This window comes from Chenopodium quinoa, unplaced genomic scaffold (genome assembly GCF_001683475.1).
Source record: "Chenopodium quinoa cultivar QQ74 unplaced genomic scaffold, ASM168347v1, whole genome shotgun sequence".
Taxonomy (NCBI): domain Eukaryota; kingdom Viridiplantae; phylum Streptophyta; class Magnoliopsida; order Caryophyllales; family Amaranthaceae; genus Chenopodium; species Chenopodium quinoa.
This window is the reverse complement of record NW_018742963.1, coordinates 1,215,373-1,233,508: the sequence shown is the minus strand read 5'-3', so window position 1 is coordinate 1,233,508 and position 18,136 is coordinate 1,215,373. Positions and strand designations below refer to the sequence as shown.

The 18,136-nt window shown below is 30.4% G+C and overlaps 2 protein-coding genes across 2 annotated transcripts; one reads left to right on the top strand and one right to left on the bottom strand.

Moving 5' to 3' along the window:
* The first annotated feature begins 4,027 nt into the window (after positions 1 to 4,027).
* LOC110728831 lies at positions 4,028 to 4,815 on the top strand. Its single transcript, XM_021908500.1, has one exon. The coding sequence runs from the start codon at positions 4,161 to 4,163 to the stop codon at positions 4,566 to 4,568; it is 408 nt and encodes a 135-aa protein (XP_021764192.1). The 5' UTR covers positions 4,028 to 4,160; the 3' UTR covers positions 4,569 to 4,815.
* Positions 4,816 to 8,938: 4,123 nt separating this feature from the next.
* On the bottom strand, positions 8,939 to 11,968 carry LOC110728876. The gene is made up of 4 exons (XM_021908546.1): positions 11,738 to 11,968; positions 11,469 to 11,533; positions 10,176 to 10,515; positions 8,939 to 9,181 (listed from the first exon to the last, which is right to left on the bottom strand). Exons 1-4 carry the CDS (start codon positions 11,966 to 11,968, stop codon positions 8,939 to 8,941), a joined length of 879 nt encoding a protein of 292 aa, XP_021764238.1.
* Positions 11,969 to 18,136: the final 6,168 nt, after the last annotated feature.

The following is an 18,136-nucleotide window of genomic DNA, read 5'->3' as shown; positions in this document are numbered from 1 at the left end:
TAACTTCAAGAACTAAAATAATTATACATAGTGATTAGTGAATCAGTTTACATTTGTTTTAGTTTGGTAAATCTAACTAATTTAAGTTTAGCAAACATAAGGTGAAAGAACATGATATTAAGAGCAATTTATACAACAATAATATGTACTTCGTATTGAAAAAGTACCGATTTATTCCCCGTAAACAATTGAATTTGTGGGAAAAGGCAAAATGTAAACAACTTAAAAACCGAGAGAGTAGAAAGTTAATTATAGCCCATTTGAGTGATTTGACAACATTCGAAAATGGAGTTTTTTTCGAGAGTTTGTCACACTTCATAATTTTTCCAAACTTTTGTTTTTCTTCGAAATATTATCATTGAAATTCTATCTCCGCCAAATTGGGAAAAATAACAACACTTACAAAGTTTCGAACTACTATAAATATCCCAAATGAGTCACGATATTTCACGTGTCTAACACGAGAAATATTAAAAAAATCAATCCACAAACAATTTTTGTCCCAAACTAGAAATTATATCTATATTAAATTATTTTAGTAAAAATGTAACACCATACGAAATAGATACGTGTTACTTCCTAGCTTTTCAATTTTGTACTTTCTGACATTTGGTTGGTTGTCTTTGGAATTGGCCTTGTGTCACTTTCGATTCTAAAGGAGTTTTATAAATATTGGTTGCCATTTGGTTGGTTAATTTGGTATTGATGTCATTGTCAAGTGTCATTGTGGTATATACTATAATACTCTTCTAAAGTCATTGCTAACTTTTAAATGAATTATGAAGAGATTCTTAGATTCAAGCTTATCCAATCAAAGTTGTTACACAAATGATTCTATAATTAGGTCAAATTATGAAACTATAAATAATGTTCAATTACATACCTCATATGACTCATGAGAGTTCATGCAAATTGAAGTTGCACGAGGTGTTATGAACGAACCTAATCCCCATCACGGCTAGTTAATCTCACCTAGGAAGGTTGTTCACTATGAAAGTTCGTTATTTGTGTTTGATTTAGTGCTTGTTTAGTTTACTGTACATGCGTATTAACTTTAACACAACTTCATTTAGGAAAGTTAATACTTTTGAGAGCTTTCTAGACATTAACATGCATGATTATGTTTATTTGACAATTTAACATATGAAATTTATGCTAATAGACAAGAATTTGTGGCTGACCTAGAGGATATTAGGTAAGTAACTTCTCATGTTTTATGAATTTCAACTTTTCAAAGAAGTTTCACTTTCCCCCTTTCAACCTTTTTCATATCAACCAAACAACTAGTCATATAGGAAGTATGCATTTTTTAGGAACTAAATCAACTTTCCCCTTCTACTTGCTTGCACCCAAACACACACTTCTGCTCAAGAGATGAAATCACCGCCTTTCATCATTATAAATACCTCTATTCAACGATCACATGTGTTAGATTATTGCCCACAATAACACAATTTTATTTCTTGTCTTACTTGTAATTAAGACTTATATTAGGTCATGTGTGTGATAGATCACACATTCAAATCCCCCCACACCTTTATTTTTATTTTTTTATTGCCTTTATGGCCCTGGTGGAATTAGGTATTTAATTGGACTAATGACCTAAAAAGGAATAACCCATTCACATCAAGGAGGCAACTTCTATATACTGGTACAAAAGAGTACAATAATACTCCTAAGTAGATACACATGACCATTGATTAAATAAGCATTCTATTCAAGTCTAATCCAACATAACTATGACAATTTATTTCCTTAGTCTCTTAAAGTCTTAATAATGATCAATACTCGGTACAAAATAAAACAAAAGAACAAAAGATAAATAAAATATAATAAAAATAAAATGACAACAACACAAATTTATGACACAAACCAAATGAATAGCGATAAGACGGGAAAAAAGAATGAGCAATCAATCTATTTCTACGGTGGTCCGGACAAGTGACTTTGAGAGAAGTAATCCAATTTTCCTCCTTAGCTAGGTTCATGCACCTGTTCTTGTTTGCGCATCGAGCCACACCTCTTATACCATGACTCACACAGTCACACTATATAGACAGGCTACCTAATTAGAATAATCCGAATATAAATATTCAGATTATTATTGGATAAGATGTGAGGTAAGAAAAGCGAACGAAATTAAAGGGATTTATTTTCCTTTCTCTTTTAATAAATTAAATTCCTTTATTGTTGCATATTAATTTTGAGTAATGTTTTGAGCTAACGTATTAAGTATCATGATATCAACTTTTTTTTTTAATTTTTATAAACATTTAATTGTGTATAGTACCTAGTAATAGTCACACAGATGCATTGGAAATTATGTATGTTAAATGTGACTGCACAGGGCCAATAAGTTATTAGGGCCTCAAATCAATTTAAGCATATTAGAAATCAGTTATTATCATTTTGAGAATATCCGTGTTTAGCTCAATGGTCTAATGTTGGGGCTTTTTTTTTTTTAAAGCAGTTTATGGTTCGATTATTGTGGGCGTCACTTTTTTTTTTTTATCTTTTGGTACCTACACTTGTTTTTCTAATCCACACATGACACAATAATAAATGTCTGCTAAGCTTTAAAAATTCTTCATCCTACTATCTCATCACCAATAAGCAACACTCCAAAATCATACACATTTAACAAATACATTGAATCAAAATCAAGGAAAACATATCAACAAAAGTATAAATAAGGAAATTTTAAGAAAAAGAGAGCACATAATTCTATTTGCTAGACTAATAAAATCCAAAAAAAAGCAAGAAATGGTTTGATCTTATTCTTTAGATATCAACCCTTAAAAACTTTAACAACCTTCATAAATCATCCACAATTTGCTAGTAATTGTGATTGTTGAAAAGTTGCATTTAATTTTATGCTATAAATTGAATGAGGAGCCAATTTATTTTTCATCGCACAGGGCCTCCATATGCTGTGGGACAGCCCTGTTTTGAAATGTAGGGAGTTCTTACATTTTCTATTAACTACTTCACATATTGATAATACAGATTTATCAGTATTTCAAAAGCTACTATCAACTCAATACAACTCTTAAGATCATCTCCATTGGTGAGACTCAATTTTGAGTATTGAAATACAAAATGAATTGTTTTTCACCTCCAATGGTGATACCTAACCCACTTCTCAATTTAGCAACTCACGTAAAATCTAATTTTTCAATGGTGAGACTCTCTAAAGTATACTAATGTCACTTTCAATTAATGGCCCACCAAATCCATATGGTAAGTTTTTCAAAAAAAAAAAAAAAAAAAATTGAATAAATTACAAAATATATTATAATATTAATAAAGGGCCCACACTTTTTGTCCAAATGATACTCAAAGTTGACTATCTAAACTTAACAACTTTCCTTTGGAGTTTAAGTTTAGATACCAACTTATTGGTACCCTTTGTAAAAAATATTCTCTCTCTCTCCTAAAAAAACTCTCCCAAGTTTCACCATTGGAGATGATCTAACTCTCACCATTAAAGATGGTCTAATAAAGTGATACACATACATGGATGGCTCAATTTTCAAGGGCCGAATATAAAACTAAGATGGTCAATGTGAACCTTGTACTTATACCTGATCCAACATAAGAGAAAGAAACATTAAAGGAAGTGAATAGTGGAGTACTTTCCATAAAAACCAAATTTCAGGACCACAGGTGTTTCATTAACTCAACATACTCACATAAACAAACTAACTACTAGTCTACTACTAAATCCAAAACATATTTCATCATCATTAAGAAAAAGAAATAAAATTATAAAATAATTAAAAGATAATAATGGAAATACAATCCCATAGATAAATCCAAAAAAACCATGGGCACCAAAGACCTACAGATTCCATCATAATAAAGTTGCAATTCATTATAGTCCACAAATTTTATAAACCAATCAACTTTTTAATCATTTTGCAATAATTGTCCACTCCAACTCACTTTTTTAACATTTTAATAATAATATTCCCAAAAAATATTCCTCTTTTTTATTTATGTTTTTTCAAATCACTCCAATTGCCTATATATACTTCCTATTCCCATTTGTTTACCTTACAATTCTAAACTTCTAAAGTCTCTCATTTTTCACTCTTATTACCCTTCACAAACCCACAATAATTACTCTCTCTGTCTCAAATTAGTTTTCGTATAATATAATGGCGGATTTCTTTGAATTTGAAGAGTCGGAGATTGTATTCTCCGACGATTCCTCCTCCAATCAAGCCAGCAATAACAATGATCGCCAATCCAACTCGAGATCGATCTGTGTTAGAACAAGCACGATCTCGAGGTGGAGGAAGGATGAACAATCCTCTGTTCCGGTGAATATTCCGGGGAGTCCTAACTCTTCTTCATCATCTTCTCCTCCTTCTCCTTCGCCTCAATATGAGAAGGTAGATTTTGGTGGGTATTTTTTTGAAGATGACAATGAAATGGTTCCTCCTCATGTGATTGTTGATCGAAGATCAAGTGGTTTTGATAGTTATGAGAAGAATGTTAGAGTGAAGAATATGATTCATGTTCGAAATTCTATCCTTAAATTGACTGGTTTTCTTGAATCTTAACAATTTCTCTTTTGTCAAAACAAAATTATTGGGGCAGTTATTTGGGAAAAATAAAAATTATAATCTAGAATTCTATAGATAGGAATTTGTATATACTTCATAAGTTTCCCTTTTTGGGTATTTTTTTTTTCCCCATGTACAAGAGTTGATGTATTGTAGTTTGCGAGAATATATATGTTCTCAGATTTTGTAACCAAAGTTGCAATTATAATTTTTGCAATTAACAGAGTTTACTAATTTTATTTTACTTTTATTTTTTTTCTGTTTTTCTGGTGAAATCTTCGTTTAAATCAGCTTTTCTTATATAGTTATGTGCTAATGTCATAAGACAAGATCATCGCATGATTTCAATCATATGTTAAGGCAACGTCTGTTTCTTAAAGTTATATGGGTAATGATATATGTATAAGCATTAAATTTGCTTCCAAAAATAGAATTGAGTTGGGAATTCATGACAAAATCACTCACAGATCGATGTAATTAATGTTACTTTATTCTAAATATTTTCTTTTTTAGTTTTTAAGGGCTATGTTTATCATTTTCCAAGTTATATATATGGAATATACTATACACTTTCAATCTATTTTATTTTATTCTTGGTAAAATATATGAAGTATTTACTAGAATACTCCATAGCTTATACAACCGACTGTACAATACGGATAGGTTTTATAAGTTTCTGCTCTGATAAAATACGAAGTATAACTAATTACGAGTGCAAAAAATTTGCAATTTCATGCGCACATCTTATTGCGCTTAAGATTAAAGTATTGAGGGTTTTGTCAATATATATGTATATTAAAGTCTTGAGAAAAGACTTTTCAAACTTTTGTGTATTTTTCTTATTTTAAAAAAATTGCACTTAAACAAATACGAGTAGGTGACTAGGAGTTAACACCTAAACCAATTACGCTCTCTATCATTTTTTTTTCTAGGCACATAGTCCACACTTGACATTTGACAATTCAATCCTTGAGAGGGAATAAGAGCTAGAATGCAAACGGTGATTCTGTATAAGTAAATACTTCCTCTGTATTTTATTAGATGCATTATTTTTCTATATATGAATGTTTTAATTTAGTTGCAATATTTTTCATTTTAATCAATAAATTCTCTCTCTCTCTCTCTCATATCATATGTGCGCTTTTTATTTTTTCTCTCTACTTCTCTTTACTTCAAAAATTGTCTAAGAGCTTGTAATTTTAAAAGTGATGCGTTTAATTAAAAAGCAGAGGAAGTACTCCCTTTGTCGGGAACTAATACACATACAATCATTTGATTGTATGTGGTCCCAACATACATCATCATTGAGATTGCGCCATATCAGCAAGAGCCAAAAAAAGAAGAGGGAAAATTAGGGGGGAAATTATCACCTTTAATGGCGCCATCTTCACCAGTGAGCTGAAGGTGGGGAAAAATGTTGGCGCCAACTAGCATTATTACACAATTTCATTTGTTTTTATTGTTCAGAAATTTTATCCATTTATTTAGGATATAATTACAACCATTATACAAGTAAAAGTAAAACAACTTACCTGGAGAAGATGAGCAGACTGCCGGAGAAGATGACGAAATCCAACGCCGACGAATTTTTTGGTGAAGTAATAAAGTTTGAATTCGCGAGTTTGTTCAGTTTTGGTCAAACAAATTCGATTTTGTGTTCACCAATCCACCATGATCGATTTAGTTATAATACTTCTTTAATTTTAATTAATTTTACGGTCACTGATCTCAGTTTTAATTTCCATATTCAACGATCCACCATGAACGGGGTACGAGTTGTTCAGTACATAATATCAACTTAGTTAATATATGTCTTTATATTAAAGTAATGTCATTCATTTCTTGTATTAAAATTTCGACGAAATTTCGAATTACTTGATTCTGAACTACGTTAATTAATTTTCTGCCACGTCCCTGTGACCCAAAGATAGGTATTTATTTAATAACAATAACAATTGTTTAAGTAAAACCATATCATTTGATTAATCGTGTACAAATTAAAATGTGTTAGATACAAATCAACTTTCTTACGTTGTATTATTTATGTCACGATCAATTGCTAATTAGTCAAATAAAAAAACCTATCCCAATCTATATTATGAAAAAAAACTAAATATTTACAAAATAGCGTTTGATAAATTTTAGTACATATAAATGAGATATACTTTATGTATTAAAATTTCTATGAAGGGATGTAATCATTTTTTTTTTCTTTTAATTGTACAAGTGATGATTTTAGAAGGTCTTATCATACTCCCACAACGAAGGGTTGCAATTATATCACTAAATGTTACATTCAATCATTATTATACTACAACTTATTATTGTTATATAATCCCACGTGTTTAAAATTTATTTTATTATCAAAGAGATTTTTTTTTTAATGTCAAGCGGGAATAATTTTATAAAATCAAATTCGCTTCGAATCATCATCGATATCGCTTCTAGCAATTAAATGAGCTACCATATTTCCCGCTCTTCTGACATGGTTACAATTAAAGAAATCAAACAAAACACTCAAGCGATAAATGTCATCAGCACAAGAAACATCGGACTAGCATAATTTTTCAAATATACTTATTATCATTATTGTGATGCTTATCATTAGTAAGGATATGAGGACCAATAATACATTTAAAGTTTTATACTCCGTAACATACAAAGTTCCTTTGACAACTAATTTAAACGCTCTTTACTTATTGAAAGGAAGTTTCAACAAAATTAAAGTAATTCGTTCATAATTTTTTTTTTTTCATTCATGAGTTTGCACTAGAATGACATTGCATCTTACAATAAATGAATAGTTAGATTGCTATCAACTTATTACTGCTAAATTATCCATTGTATTTACAACTAAATTCATGAATTAGCATCCCATGTTACTAGTAAATTGAGTTATATATTAATTTTACACTAACTTATATACGGTTACCAATTAAATTACTAAGAATATGAACATAGATGGGAAAGGTAAATAAATTTACTAGTATTTAATTATGGGGTGTCTAAGTTATTTAACAATAATAATAATAATAATAATAATAATAATAATAATAATAATAATAATAATAATATATTACAATTTATTAGTTAAAATAAATAATGTAATAAATAATTTTATACAACAATAAACATACAATTAAGTTACTTTTCACGATGTTTCAATGTTACAACAATAAAAATACAACTTTAATTTATAATACAAATACATGATATAGGAAATATTAATATATAATGAGAATATAATATACAGAAATATTTATAGTCAATAACCACTAATAATGTATCATAAACAATACATATAATCAATTTAACTTGATACAATTTCAATGTTGATATTTTCAAAAAATCTTATCATTATTGTAATTCTATTAAGGATATGAGGAAAAATAATACATTTAGGGGGTGTTTGGTATGGAGTTAGTATAGGAAACGGAATGGAAATAAATTAGGAGGGGAAAGGGTAACAAATTACCCTTACTAGTTGTTTGGTACATCAAAGGAAACAGAAACAATTATTACCATTTCGTTTCCTCTTGTTTGCTATAACAAACGGAAATGAAAAATAAGAATGAATAATACAATATTGTCTATGCTACATATTTTACGGTTAAAAAAAAGATAAAAATAAATAAATAAGATAACCTGTATTGCATATATATAAAGCAAAGTTGGCACTCATTAATTATCCAAACATTGACTAATAATATGTCAATCATCATATGAATATCCCAAGACATAACCTATATTGCTCAAGTTGCATATGTTCAACAAAAAAACAAAGACATGGCAACAAGACCTCCACTGCCATTTGGTTCATGGACTATCATTGGCCATCTACATCTTCTCAGAGAGCTTTCTCACATAATAGCACACAACCAAATGCTACTTCTTCTTAAGAAGATCAATTGCATATTGTTTTTTCATATTAAATGGTGCTTGATAGAAGATGCGAAGCTTATGTTCCTCCGCCATGAGAATATTAGCAACCTCTAAAGCTTCGGATGGAGAAATACCATCTAACTTCATCACCTCGTCCAATACCTTGTTCACCTTTTCATCCATCCTTTGCTCCCTTTCTTCCGCTTTAGACCATGCACTAGCTATAGTCCCGAGATTAACATTGATATTTTCAAATATCTTCCCAAAATTGTTGGAAACATCATGGAGGGAGGCCACCAAATCATCATCATCATCATTCCTACACAAACTCTTCAAATTTACCTTGTTCTTTCCTTTCACCTTAGTCTCCTTCGCCTTTATAGAGCATTTTCCGGATTGAGTAGTAGAATCACTTGCGGAAGAATGAATTGTAGAAGCCTTCACTTTTGCCATTTTTGAAGGAGTTATATGATCATCCTCTATCTTCATGGGGCATTTTCCGGAATGACTTGTAGAAGAAAAGTGTCCGAATGAGTAGAATTCACATCATCTTTTTCATCACTCTCGACATTGAATGGTTGCTTATCAATCTCTTGATCCATTTCTTCTATAGCATCAACAAACGACTCAGTTGCATCTCCGGTAGTTTTGTCTTTTGCGTATATCTCCGCAAGAGTTTCATAGTGAATGAATGGAACTTCAAACAACCCTTTAGCTTTCTTATGAGTCTGCCATATAAGAGAATGCAACAAGTCAAAACATGAAAATCAGAACTGAACCAGGCAACTGATAAACTTGCACATCTCACAGTATCTATGAAGATGTTTGGTGAAATTGGCAAATAGAAGAGTCGATTAGCGATTCTCCCAGCCTACATTATTGAAGGTATTGTGGTCAAATTAAAGGCTAAAATAATGATCTTCATGACAATAGTGTTGACATTCTTAACAAGGTTCTTGCAGGCTGCTATTTAAAAAAAAAAAATCTAAAAAAAAAAATTACACTATTATAAGTAAAATCTCTACAGAGACCAACTAGCCATACGAAATTTTAGGCTTTTACATGACAAATCCAAATGTCAGTATCAGCAGATCAATCCTTTTCATCAGTAGCACCTTTTGAAAACCTTGTGTTACTTAGTATTTCTCTAGCTATCTATCTTACGTCTACCTGCTATGGTCGTATAGGTATTGTAAAGTTGTATTTGGATGGCTTTGAGCTGCTCCTGCTGCACTCAATCTTTCTTTTGCTCTGATGGCTTCTGTTAAAATTATGTCCTAAAATTATATCCCCTGCAACTTATTCCCCTCCCTGCCCCTTCCCTTACACACATTGCTTCTCTCCCTACTTCTCTCATATTCACTATAAGTAGTGCCTTTAAAGAAAAGCACTACTTCAGAAAAAATAAATCTTAATTTGGACTATCATCAAAACTCGTGAAATGTGGACAGAAACTATTCTAGATCATTTACATGGCATGAAACACCTATATCAACCAGCATATTATGACATAATCAGAAACTTAATTGACAAACAGATTAATGTAGAAGCAGTGGCAGTGAGTTAACAACAATTACAGAAGACCAAAGAGGGTGCAGACTACATATGAACTCAGGTCATATGAACTGTCCAGCAACAGTTCTACAGATTGACCTTTAATAGCATTACAATCTTCAGAAGAAGAAAAAAATGAACAAAGAGGAATGAAATAGCATTTCATACCTTCACCCATTCATCGTACACGGCCTTGTCTACTTGCAACAATTTCTTTTCAGCATCCCATCCAAATCTTGAGGTGGATAGCATTTCTGCAAATGCACTATATTTCTCCGACCAATGCTTGATCCTCGACTCAATGAGGGGAACCGCTCTTAAGCCACAATTAGGAAGTACACCATTGATCATCTCTTCCAACTTACTCATGTAACCATTCTTAAACCCATTCTCACACTTCCACTTCGGATCGCAACTCAACTCATGTAAATATCTTATTAGAACAACATCTTCTTCATACGTCCAATACCTTTTATTTTTACTTCTTCCTCGATTGCTAGCCTTCATCCTAAACAAATTGTAGATTAGAAATGAACATAACATAAGGTAAATTAGAAATGAACATAACATAAGGCAGATTAGAAATAACAGAAGGCAGATTAGAAATAAACAGAAAACAGAAGGCAGATTAGAAATGAACAGAACAAAAGGCAATTCAAAGTGGCAGTGGCTTCAAAATGAACAAAAACAGAAAATACACCTATATATATAATGTAATCGAAGGGAAAAAAAATTCATACATTTTTTGCTATTGACCATGTCTATCTCTCGCCCTCCAATCATTAAACATATCTTGGGCTAATTATTTCTAAAATTGGTCCAATGATCCGAAGTAGCAACACTTGTAATAAATTCCCTTTCATCATCGGAATCACTTTCGGAATCATCATCGGATTCATTCAATTCATCTTCGTTTATATCATCCGTAGGCATGAATTTTCTAATTAGATTATGCAATAAGCAACAAGCCATAACGATACGTCCATGAGTTCTTATAGGGAAAAATGAAGGACTTCTAAGAATACTCTATCTTCCTTTAAGTAGGCCAAAACATCTCTCAATCACATTTCGCGCCCTAGCATGCTTCATGTTATAGAACTCCTCGGCACTTTCGGGTTGTCGATTCGTCCATTCTTTTAAATGGTATCTTTGACCTCTATATGGAGCAAGAAAGCCCTCACAATTCGTATATCCCGCATCAACCAAATAATAATTACCTTCAAAGTTATTAAAAAAAAGGATTACTACCTACGAAAACTAACAAAACTTATACACTCACAAAAGAATGAGCTTCACTTAGCTTGAGGTACCCTAAAATCGTTTGGTCTAGAGAGAGCATTGCGAAGTACACGCATATCATGAGCCGAACCTTCCCAACCAGGAAGAACATAAATAAATTGCAAATTGGGTGCACAAACACCTAATACATTCATAGCAATTGTTCCTTTTCTTGTTCTATACTTTGGTCGTTCTTGTGAAGGCACATTTACATTAATGTAAGTCCCATCTAATGCCCCTAAACAATTCTACAAAAATAAGAAAAAATTTTACTTACAAACAATCAAAAATTAGAAAATCCTGGCAAAATTTAGGGGCTTAGAAAAGACCAATACCTTGAAAATTTTCCACCTTTCATCTTCACAATCATCCAATATTGGTGTGGGATTGTAAAGTAATACTTAGTGTAATTTGAGAAAAGCCCTTAGACAAAAGTGAAATTGTCGGCTCACGGTTTCTCCACTTCTAAAGAAATATTGTCCAATAGACCTATTCTTCTTATGGTGAGCTAACGTGTATAAAAACATAGCTACGATCTCTTGAAACGACATGTGTTTTGTTCCACTCAAACCTCCAATGTCTCTAAGCATCTCACAAATAATATTGAAAGTTCTTCTATTAACGCGAAGCTCACTCTTGCATTTCACATCACTCTCTCTATAAAGCTTTCTCAAAACTAACATTCGTAGCAACTTTTTTTTTCTTTTTCTTTCTTTCAATTGAACACCCTTTATTGTAACAACACACATCATATGCCACATCCAATACATCATCAAAATAATAATAACCATTGAAATAACTAGTTGTATTTGTTTTAGCTTTTTCTTCCTTATGGAACACATAAGTCGAGGCATTGTAGAAACCTTGAAAAACCAGTCCAAAAAATATACAATAGTATCAATATACACTAGTATCACAAATAACATATATTACCCATCAAACACTATAAATTTAGCAACTAATCTGATATTGATCAAAAACGTATCATATATTACCCACAAATAAAAATCAATTCAGTTAATAATTAATAATTTGCACTTAAACATATGCATTTAGACAATGAGAGCTATGATTAGTAGTAGAAGATAAGCTTGTCCATGCAACACTACATGCTACTTTGGAATAGATACGAAAGTATTCTAGAAAAATCAGCTTGTAATTTCAAGGAGTAAATTTCAACAAATAAGTCAATAATAGCAGCGCAAGCAAATAAGTCAGATCAAATAGTATGCTAGTAACAAGCAAATTAACCAGCAAAACCATCCCAAATCAAAATTTTAATTAAAATTAGAAACTTCCTGATAATTGGGGAAATTTAGGGGGGAAACACAAAATAACCAGCAATTACAACAATAATAGCAATATATACCATCAAATTCAGTAGAAAATCAACAAAATAGAAGAAAATTTTAATCAAACAAGCAAGTGTAAAATTCAAACCAGGAACGGCAATATTGATATCGCATAAACCCTAGAAATTGAACGAGAGAAATTAAGATAGCAAACCTATGATGATTTTTGAAGATTTGAAGTAGATAATTAAAAAATTTGTAGAAAAATCTGAAGAATCGCAACTTTCTCTGTAGAATTGTCGAACAAATTTAGGAATTTCTCAGAAAATTTTCGAACGAAAGAAGAGAAGATAGAAGAGTTTTCTTTATTTTTTGTGTTAGAGAAAAGAAACACAATGTGTTTCCTAACTTATTACATCGGAAACAATTTGGTGGAATGGGTTACCACCTACTAACGGTTTGTGTTACTTTAGTCATTAACCAAACCCATTGAAACGGAAACACTAAACCGATTTCGTTTCCACTACTCTAAAAAACTTATACCAAACACCCCCTTAAAGTTTTATACTCCGTAACATACAAAGTTCTTGAATTTGACAAGTAACGCTCCTTAATTACTTTTTTTGAAGGTGAGCCTTCAACTAAATTTAAAGCACGTATTTCGTTATTTTGCTCGTGTATGACATCTTTCACTAAATGATTATTTCGATTGCTATTAACTTATTATTGCTAAATTATCCATTGTGTTTATAACTAATTTTATGATTCGGTATCCTCTGTTACTAAAAAATGAAGTTATATATTTTTAATTTTACTCTAATTTATGTACGGTTACTAATTTATGTACTAAGTTTATGAACCAAGATTGGGAGGGGGGGATGGTGATAATAATAATAATAATAATAATAATAATAATAATAATAATAATAACATATATTCGGTTGACTTCGTTGGTTTTTTGTAATAATAATAATAATAATAATAATAATAATAATAATAAAATAAGAATTGAAGAAGAAGAAGAATGATAAAAATAATAGTTATAATAACTTAATCATGATATTTCATTTTGCAATAAGCATAACTATTTTATCAAACTATTTCATTATATTATTAAAAGAAAAAAAGAATGATTATTTGTGACATTTTTCCGAAGCTATCTAGCTACATGAAATTTTTATTATATATTTCGTTACAAAAAAAGTTCAATGTACAAGTCAATTACTTGTGATCTTATTCAACACTTATTATTGATGTGAATTGAAAGTCTATTGTTATTTATTACTTGATTACCTTTACTTATTCTCCTTCACTTCTTATTACTTTCCATTGATTATGTCTTTCTCACTTGATGTGAAAGTCTATTGTTATTTACTTGATAACCTTTATTTATTCTCTTTCATTATTACTTTCCATTGATTATGTGTTTCTCATCACATTATCTTAATCTCTAAAGACTTGATAGGGGCTGCCTTTTTTTTCTCAAAACATGAAATTATTTGAAACAAATACAATTACACAAGACCAATGTTAATTTAAAATTACAAATTAAATTCCACTTTTGTAACTTTTGAAAATATAATTAAATAAACAATTACACAAGATCATTGTAAGGGTAACAACAAAAAGTTTAAAAGAGAAAAATATGCGCTTGTGAGGAATCAAACTTGGAATCATGTAACAACATGTCAATGTTTGCATATCTATCAATTATTCAATGCTTTCATCACATAGCTTCTTGTGTTACTAAAAAAATTTCAAACATTATATAATGAACTGCTGTGTCGTTTTCAGATATGTGCTTACCAAACATAGCTGCTTGTGTTACTAAAATATTATCAAACAACAATGTTCGAAATTATTGGGGGTTTTCTGCCATTGGTCACGACCTTACATCATTGGGGGTTTTCCGCCATTGGCCACGACTTTACACCATTTCCAACAATTATTGTTGTCGGCCTTCAAATCTCATATTTATTTATTAATCAATAGGTTAATCATGTGCCTTTAATAATTATTTAATTCAACACAAAATCCAAAATCATTTCGAGAGGAAGAATAAGAAGACTCATTTCAATATTCAATAGAAAAAGGGTATATTCTGCAAATAGACCCATTTCCTTAATTGGAGACGATTAATGGAGGAAGAATAAGTCCTTTTAATTGCAAATGATAACACCAGTTTACATTGTTAATTAGAATATAACTTATTTGAACACCACAAAATCGAAAATTCGGAAACTAATTTAACTCAAAATTCTTAATATTCTCAAGAGGTTTAATTTGTCCAATTAAATTTGATTAATTTGTCCAATTACATCGATTAATCTGACTAGAGGATGTAATTTCAAGATTCTATAACGATAATGAACTAGCTTCAAAGTTTTTTTTTCCTCATCTTCCATGGTCGCCCTTTCGCTATTTCTCTAGAACGTTATTCAAAGAATTAAAGAAATGAACATATTTTTTTTAAAAAAATAAAAATAAAAATGAAAATAAAAATGTATTAAATTACTAGCTTTGAAAATGTCAAAATATTTGAATTTTAAACATTAGGTAAAATTAGAAAATTCATTTCAAATTTGAACGAAAATTCAAAACTAGTGGAGTTTGGGGTCCATACTAACTACCAATGAAAATTTGCCATGCAGCATTGTATGTGGAGACCACATACAATAGTTGTATGTGAAGCCTTTTCCCTCCCTCCGTCCCTTATTTACGGCCACTGATTTCCGCACACCCCAAATTGATAACCGCACACCCTCTTTTGGCCCACTATAATTTACTTTCCTAATTTCCTTCTAAGTGCATTAAGTCTCATGTGCCAACGTTTTACCTTTTTATTTTTTTTATTAATTTTGAATTTTGTGGGTAAATTACCCAGCTCCCAAATCGCAAACATTGATTTTGCTTGTACAAGAGTTACAACTCAAATATCAGCAACTGCCTCTTACTCAAAAAGAAGGTATTCGAAAACAAATTTCCCAATTTGTTAGTTCTTTCAAGTCCTTTGGTTCTTGAACCCATGATTCGTCCATCTAAAACTCTTGGAACTAATTCAAGAAAAAAGAAAAAACAAAGTATTTCTACAAAGAGGGATCCTTTAGCTTTTGAGATGGTCGAAAAGGTCAGAAGGTGCAGCATGTGTGGCAACACGAATCATGATCGTAGAAGATGTCCTGAAAAAACTACTCAAAATTCTTCAATGTCCTTCATGCCTCCAATTTTGAATGACTTGACTAGTCCATCCACCTCTTTTGTTGTTGATTTGAACTTTTTGCCTCCAAACTCGAATTACAATAACTCGTCGTAAGGTAAAATTTTTATTGGTAAGTTGTGTTTATATTGTCATGCTATCAATAACTTAATACTAAAACAGACACCGGGAGTAACACGTGTCACATCCTGGTGCTGTTTTTTCCCTCCAAAATTCCCCTTCCCTTTTTAACCTTTTTTTTTTTGGGTGAATATTTGATACAATTATAATGTCATTTCAAATCTTTTATGTTATCTTTATGACAAAAATATTCCTTTTTATTTGGTGCTTATAATTTTTCCCTAAAATATTAATCTAAATCCTTTTTAATTATCTGATAGACGAAGTAACATTAGAATTTGCTAAAAAAAAACTCTGTAATACAATTGATTCATATTATTGATATTAAAGAAATTACTTTAAAGCATCACTTTTATTTGTTAGACATAATAATTTTTTTTTTAAAAAAATTACACTTACCATGCATGGCACGGTGCCTAAATTAGTTGTATTATTATATAAAAGATATTATATTAACATGTTTAATTAATATTGTGAAGGTCAAGAATATTTGATTTTATATGATGTCCACAATACAAAGTGCAAAGACACTAATTAAGGTAATGCCTTTTTTTTCGTAGTTTGGTTTTAGGTTTAATTGTCTAAACTAATTATTATATGCTATTGTAGTTTTGTCATAATGGATGCAGGTTTAGTCATTGGAATAGTTTGTTTGAAGTTACTGGCACAAGATTGGAGTAGCTTTGGTTGATGAATCGTATTCATGTATCTTTTAAGACAATATTTGTTCTTTTAACTTTTGCCCAACATTTGTATTTTGTTAAAAACTTAACTTGAGATAATCATAGTTATTAATTGAAGATGTTTAATATTTTACAATATCAGATTGATTTTATATTGATGTAAGAAAATAAAAAAATAAAAAATCAAACTTGACTCACAGTAGAAAACTACTGTTAGTGTGCTAGTAATACTTAACACTTGTTTCAGAATTAGAACAAACAAAAGCTACTACAAAAAAAAAAAAAAAAAAAAAGAAAATAGATTAATAACTAAAATAGAATACATAAAGCAAAGAAAAAGTCAAATATCAATTTGCTTTCTCACGTGCAAAGTTGTGAGATTTGATTATGGGGTGTGCAGTTATCAACTTGGGGTGTGCCGAAATCAGTGGCCCTTATCTACATGCATACTTTTCTTTTTTGGGGTTTCAAAATTACATGTCTATTTCTATTTAAACAATATACTTTTTGACAATATTCCCTCCTTTTGTACTTTTAACATCATTTTCCAACACTTTCTCTCTCCATCTCATCAATAATTACCAACTACCTTTTCTTTATCTCTAGCTCTCTCTAACCCCACATGCATATTTGTACTTCCCAAACATGGGTTTTAAGAAATCTCTAAGTTCCTTAATTCCCGTAAAAAATGGAAAGTAGGCATGTAAATAAAGGACGAAGGGAGTATCTTTTTTATCAGAAAAGTTGACATTCAAGTTATACATATAATAATGTACTCGTATGAAGGAATGAGATATATTATTAAGTAGTAAAACAATAGTATTAGATAATGATGAAGTTGTCTACAAAAATAGTAGGAGATAGTTTTTAGTTTTTTTTTTTTTAAAAAATTAAATCTAATATCATATCATATCACTAATAAATAAAACTGGTCTCGCAGCCAGGCCACGAAACAACGACACTTGACATTCCAATTTTTTGCCGAGTGTCGTGCTATGTAGGATATAAATAGGTATTATTGTGGCACATATGATGCTAAGTAAGCGATTTTTAATTTGGATAGATTTTTTAAGATAAAATTGTTGTATAGAGTTTTATTATCAATATAGTTCTAATATTTCATATATACAAAATTAATCATAACTTTTAATAAATATTCTATCTCAATTCTACTTCCATCATCAAATTCGCTTTAAAATGTTTTTTAAAATAAGATCCATTTATAAGATATTTAATGACAAGCTTTTATATGTAGCTGGTCAAAATGTGTCACCAACTATTACAAGAGTTACTTCGTTAGTGCTATAGGGGTTACTTGGTCAGTGTTATAGTGGTTACTCAATTAGTGTTATAGATAGGGGCATAGTCATTGTTAGAGATTGCTTAGTTAGTATTACAGGGGTTATTCGGTCATTTTATAGGAGTTACTTTGATGGTGTGGCTAGCCGCATACAAAATGCATTGTTATTTAATTTATTTAAAAAATATATTAGAGAATCAATAAAAATAAGTTTTAATCAGTAAAAATAATTTTAATTT

What these genes read in the sequence shown, in the direction of transcription:
- LOC110728831 (XM_021908500.1), top strand. Translation starts at nt 4,161, where the DNA reads ATGGCGGATTTCTTTGAATTTGAAGAGTCGGAGATTGTATTCTCCGAC.
- LOC110728876 (XM_021908546.1), bottom strand. Translation starts at nt 11,968, where the DNA reads ATGTTAGTTTTGAGAAAGCTTTATAGAGAGAGTGATGTGAAATGCAAG. An exon ending in TCTTTAGAAGTGGAGAAACC is followed by an intron (nt 11,534 to 11,737) that starts GTGAGCCGACAA and finishes TTATTTTTGTAG; the next exon opens with AATTGTTTAGGGGCATTAGA. An exon ending in TGTACGATGAATGGGTGAAG is followed by an intron (nt 9,182 to 10,175) that starts GTATGAAATGCT and finishes CTTATATGGCAG; the next exon opens with ACTCATAAGAAAGCTAAAGG.